The sequence below is a fragment of the Portunus trituberculatus genome, chromosome 19 (assembly GCF_017591435.1).
Source record: "Portunus trituberculatus isolate SZX2019 chromosome 19, ASM1759143v1, whole genome shotgun sequence".
Taxonomy (NCBI): domain Eukaryota; kingdom Metazoa; phylum Arthropoda; class Malacostraca; order Decapoda; family Portunidae; genus Portunus; species Portunus trituberculatus.
Genome location: NC_059273.1, coordinates 4,185,001 through 4,191,152, shown reverse-complemented (window position 1 = coordinate 4,191,152; position 6,152 = coordinate 4,185,001). Strand labels below are relative to the sequence as shown.

Below are 6,152 nucleotides of genomic sequence, written 5' to 3'. Positions count from 1 at the left end.
GCTATCAGAGTGATTCTACTGCTAAGATGGGTAGTATAACTTATCCTGTACATATATTAGTAGTAATAATAATGATAAAAGTAAGTGATAAGTAATGTGATCACAGCTGGTTCGTCACCGTTGGGAACGCTTGCATTGTAAATGATATTTTTATCGGCTAGCGGGCGATGGTCTTTCAGGTAGTCATTAAAAGTATCATTGACATTGCTAAACAAAATATTGAAGTTGTAGTAACTCTATTGGAACGCAATGATCGATTAATAGTGGTTTTCAACGTATAATTGCCTCTCGAGCGGTAAATGAAGAGCAGAAATATCCGAACTATCAATTTCCAAGCTGAACCGTCGTAACAAAAGGGACACAGCAAACTGATAAGTATCAATAGCCAGGAAAGAACCAGAAATATCGGATTCAAGCAAGAAAAAATTTGGTTTACCTTAGGAAAAGATGGAAAGTAATTGGTTCTATTTCCAAAATCATCTTTTCCTCTTTCCTCTTCATCTTCTTCTTCTTCTTCTTCTTCTTATTATTATTATTATTATTATTATTATTATTATTATCATTATCATTATTATTATTATTATTATTATTATTATTATTATTATTACCATTATTATTATTATTATTATTATTATTATTATTATTATTATTATCATCATTATCATTACTATCATTATCATTATTACTACACCTCGCTCCTTGGTCCATATTAAAAAACGTTTTGCTCTCTCACCACGACTATTTTCAAGGGCCACAAAGATGATTAGCGGGATTTTCAAGAGTGTTTTTCCAATTAATAATGTAGAAATAATGTCACTCTGCCTCCAGAACCGTAAAAATGCCTTAAAAATCTCGTGTAAATTTAAATAGAGTTTTTTGAAATTGTGGAGGTGAAGCGCAGAAGTGTTACAGAATACGGGTCATTTGGTGCGGCGTTGTCTATCCTGTCTTTCTGAGTGACTGTGTGTGTGTCTGTAAATGGGGTGGCGAGCGTTGTTGGGTGAACGTTAACGAGCGAAGGAGTGAGGAGTGAGAAAAAATTTTAGTGTTCTTTCCTCCATATCTTCCTTCAGAAGTTACCAACACACGTCTCCACCAACACAGGTCTTCCTCCATCCTTTCTGCACCTTCGCTCCAAATTTGCGTATTATACTATCATTGCTTCATAGGTAAAAAATAAAAAATAAATAGGTTTTGTAAAAAATAATTTCACATCAAAATATTCTTACCTTCAAATGTTTGTTCTTCCCTCCATATCTCCCTCCGCAAGTTACTTCAACGTCTCCACCTACACAGACTTTCTATTTTTTTTTTTTTTCTCCACCTCCCCTTTCAAGCTTGACCATCTTACCACACTTCAGTTATAGTCAAAATAGCAATTTTCAGTAATTTTAGTTCCATATTGTAACCTAACAATTTTAGCTCCAAATGTTTGTCTTCTTTTCTCCATATCTCCCTCCACAAGTTACCTCCACACGTCTCTACCAGCACAAACCTTCTTCCATGTTTCCTCCACCTTCTCTCCAAGCCTGACTATGATATCACACTTCTGCTGTAGTCAAAATAGTACTTTTTGATATCGAATTCTTATCTATCCCTCCATAGAGAAGGAATCCCACCCAATAACCCCAATTTCACAGATCGTTGGTGGTGAGAGGTAGGCATTAGCTGAAAAGAGTCTTAACTTGAAAACTATCCATTTGTGACGAAAATTATGAACAATGATCAAATTCACTAAATATCTCACAAAAAAAAAAAAACCCACATTAAAAAATCGTTCGTTGGGTGAAACTAAATTGGCCTCAAAAACTGTACATTATTATATACATTCAACACAGGAAAAGAAAACAAATGAAATAGAGAATGATATAAAAAAAAACAATGAATAATGAAAAAATGAATAAATACAAAGTCAAGACATAAACAGGAAGAATCGTAAGCCAGCTAGAGTCCTTGATCAGTAATTCTCACCACCAGCAGTGTATGAATGTGAATACGAGGATTTATTATGGCATGAGTCTTGTAATGTGTGTCTGATATGTGACGAGATAGGATGAGAAAGTGGATCATGTGATGCTGGAAAGTGGGATATTGAGGGTTGAGATGATGCAAGTGGTGCTGAGGATATTAGGGAAGGCCAAAGTAGAAAGACAGTAACGGAATGGATGGTGTTGCTGCCAGGACAGTGTGGAGAGACGAATGACAGGATGATTGCATGAGGCTGTGACAGTGTTCATGAGAAAATGTAGCGTGCCATGAAGAAACTAGTGGTGTGAAAGACGTCTATTTTCTGTTTGCCTTTTCTTTCCCAAGTAAGAGACTGAACCGGCAACTCAGTGCACTGCGAAGATCACGACTGGAAATCATGATGTGCATAATAGAAACATTTATTCAAACACCTCGTGAATACGTATTGCATTGAGCAAAGAGGGAGGGAGGGGAGAAGGGAGGCCAATCATTCTCTCTGGTGATAATTTTGATAATGATAATAATAATGATAATAATAATAATAATAATAATAATAATAATAATAATAATAATAATAATAATAATAATAATAATAATAATAATATATAATAATAATAATAATAATAATAATAATAATAATAATAATAATAATAATAATAATAATAATAATAATAATAATAATAATAATAATAATAATAATAATAATAATAATAATAACAAAAAAAATAATAATAGTAATAATAATAATAATAATAATAATAATAATAATAATAATAATAATAATAATAATAACATCAAAAATAGTAAAAAATATAATAATAGTAACAGTAATAATAATAATAATAATGATAATGATAATAATTATAATAATAATAATAATAATAATAATAATAATAATAATAATAATAATGATCGTAATGATGATAATAACATTAATGATACAAGAAAACCGATGGAAAAGCATGAGAAAGAAAAGAATAAGAAGGAGGAGCAGGAACGGGAGGCATGAATTTTACATTTTCTATTGCGGTATCTCAAAAATTAGTAAGTGATTTATTTCCCTTCACTTCATCCTCCTCGCCCATGCATACATGCACGCACAGTTCAGTGATAGCTTGTTTCCCGGCAGGACAGCATGAGTGATGGTACATGCGCTGCGCGTCCTGCCTCCAGTCTCCAAGTGCAAGCTTGTGTCTCCAGCACTGACGCACCACTCACGTTGCTGAAATGGACTCCTTGCCCAGCGTCTCCGGTGCTCAGGACAGCCACCGAGGAACAGGCAAGAGTAAGGGAGAGTGATAACATGAAGTGACACGAAAATTTTTCTTCTCGAATCAGAACCATATTCAAAAGGCAACACTGATTATTATCGTTACTTTGGTTCTCACAGAAATCACTGCTAAATTATCACCAGTATCATAATATACTAAACTACTTCTACCGTCAAAATTGTTCCAGGGAACAATTTTAACAGGATTCAACGTATGTAAAGAAGACTGAGTAATTTGTGCCACTTTTTACTTTTGGCCTCCTAGTTATTGTGTCTTTGGTTTGAGAACATCAGTTGATGTACCATTGCAAACTTTCGTTATTCATATACCATACGAGTGCCAACTTGTCAATAAGAAATGCATAAGTAGAAAGAGATGGCATCAAACATTTTGATAATATGACAGTTTGACCCGGCCACAGGACAATCTTGGTAATTATCAAATTACGATGCAGAATCCGCGCTAAAGTTTAGGAGTGATCATGAAATAATTCTTGAGAAAACTTTTTTTTTTTTACCTTCACTAAGGTATAGGAGATGAGAAATGAGGAATACCCGCCACCCGTGTGTCCAAAAGTAAACCGACAACTTCTATGAATCATTACCGATCAGTTTCCCTTCGTGACAGAATGGAGTTGAAAGGGTTCAAGGGAGCGCCTCAGTGCCTATGCACGCTGACGTGGGCGGGGGCCACACAAGGACAGGGAACCAGGAGCAGCAGGTATCCCCAGCTATCATGAGCCTCGCCCAACAAATATTGCAGATGGAAACGATTCTCGGGCCCCACCCACGTGACTTAATGGTGGTCGTCCCGATGGGTGCTGTCCTGAGACCCACGCTGCAGCAGGTACAGTATTAATGTATGTACATGGGCAGGAAGAGATGCGGAGCTGCAAATTATAAAAAGTAATTTCTCTAGACACAGATAACAGCGGATACTGTTACAGGTGATAAGGGTACTCACAGTAATTCCTCTAGACACAGACACCAGCAGATACAATTACAGGTCATAATGGTACTCCTGGTTTCGCTGTCTTTTTTCGAGTGCGGAATTATCATGTCCTGGCCCAATGCCTTCGCCGCCCAGCTTTCTTCCGACAATTCCACTCTACTTAACCACCAGCTGCACTTCACGCCCTGGGAAATGGACATGGTGGGTAAGTGTTGCGTTCCTTCTCCCATCGAGACTAAAAAAACTGGCCCGGTAACCATTGTTGTTTATAGGTGCTCATCTAGCCTAACTAGTAACTCTTCAATGTGACCTAACCACTTAGCCTAGCTCAGCCTAACCTAACCACCGTATCTGACCTAACGTCACTCACACTACAAAGCTAAAAGAGTATTTTCTCTTCCACAAACCTTCCGAAGGACTCATTCATCTATCACCCACCAACAGGCAGCCTACTCTTCGCTGGCATGATGACAGTAGTGTTCCCTGCTGGCTGGTTGGTTGGGAGGTTTGGCCGCCGCCTACCGATCATCTGCGGCTGTTTCCCCCTTGTTATAGGCTGGTTCTTCATTTACTTCGCAAATCATGGTATCTTCATCTTCGTCGGCAGGTAGGGCATAACAACAACTGCACAGTAATACAATCAGCATAGGTTATGAGTTATCACTATACGAGAGAGAGAGAGAGAGAGAGAGAGAGAGAGAGAGAAATAGTTGTAAAAGCAGCAGCAGCACCACCACCAGCACCAGCACCAGCAGCAGGAGTAGTAGTAGTAGTAGTAGTAGTAGTAGTAGTAGTAGTAGTAGTAGTAGTAGTAGTAGTAGTAGTAGTAGTAGTAGTAGTAGTAGTAGTAGTAGTAGTTATTGTTGTTGTAATAGTAGTAGTAATAGTATAGGTTGTTGTGGTGATGGTGGTGGTGGTGATACTGTACATTGTGTAAACATCTATATCTATGAAGAGCAAGTGACATTTTCCCAGGTTTCTCTGCGGATTCGGCTTAATGATCATGATGGTATCCTCAAAGATATACGCTCTTGAAATCACCAACACCAGCTTCCGCGGCATGACCATCGTCACTGTAGACGTCATGAAGTTCGCGGGATACATAACGATGGCGACGACTGTAACTAACTTAACATGGTACAAGATGGCAGCGCTCAACGTTGTTCTGTTAGTTATATTCGGCATCACTGTGCTGCTGGTCCTGCCCGAGACTCCTGCATTCCTCGCTGTGCAGAACAAGGAGGCTGAGGCGCGCCGAATCCTGAGGGTAATCAGAGGTCCGAAAGCTGACGTAGATGCAGAGCTGTCTCTTTTGAAACTCCATAATGCAAAGGAAGGCGGTAGTTTAGGGTACACTGCCTTGGTGAAAAAGGACGCATTAAAAAAAATGACAGCATTGTTTGTACTGCTTTTCTTCCGGGCTTTCTGTGGCTCAGATGTAATCATATCGTACACAACACGCATGCTGAAAGACCTTGGCGTCACACTGGACCACGGCATCAGCACACTCATCATCTCCTCAGTAAGTCTGAGCGGAATCATTCCCATGAGCGCCGTGGTGGACCGCGTGGGACGCCGCTTATGTATGATAACGTCCCTTGTGATCATGGCTATGAGCTACAGTGCGCTTGGATTTTATGCTTACTTCCTACCGCCCCCACAATTGGCCGGGCATAAACTTGACATCAGACTGTTACCTTCGCTGGACGACAACGTGACGGTCTCCTATCTGCCTGAAGCTACAAGGTATGTGGAGCCACGACACGCTTGTGGTTCACAAATATTTGCTCTTTCTATATGGCTACACCCCAGGCTCTTTCAACTTTTTTTTTCTTTTTGCTACTTACCCACTCCAGGACCAGGGTTATTTGAGTCCATTTAATAACTTTTCTTCTTACTTAATATATGAAATAATTATTCAAGTTTAGACAGAACTATAGACTTGGGTCACCAATTTTTTCA

The 6,152-nt window shown here is 38.6% G+C and overlaps 1 protein-coding gene across 1 annotated transcript in view; it reads left to right on the top strand.

Moving 5' to 3' along the window:
* Positions 1-4,295: 4,295 nt before the first annotated feature.
* LOC123506001 (facilitated trehalose transporter Tret1-like) overlaps positions 4,296-6,152 on the top strand; it is a 5,459-nt gene continuing 3,602 nt past the window's right edge. The window contains exons 1-3 of the mRNA XM_045257810.1: positions 4,296-4,395; positions 4,635-4,797; positions 5,166-6,062. Coding sequence (XP_045113745.1) covers positions 4,296-4,395; positions 4,635-4,797; positions 5,166-6,062 — 1,160 coding nt within the window. The remainder of the gene's footprint in view (positions 4,396-4,634; positions 4,798-5,165; positions 6,063-6,152) is intronic.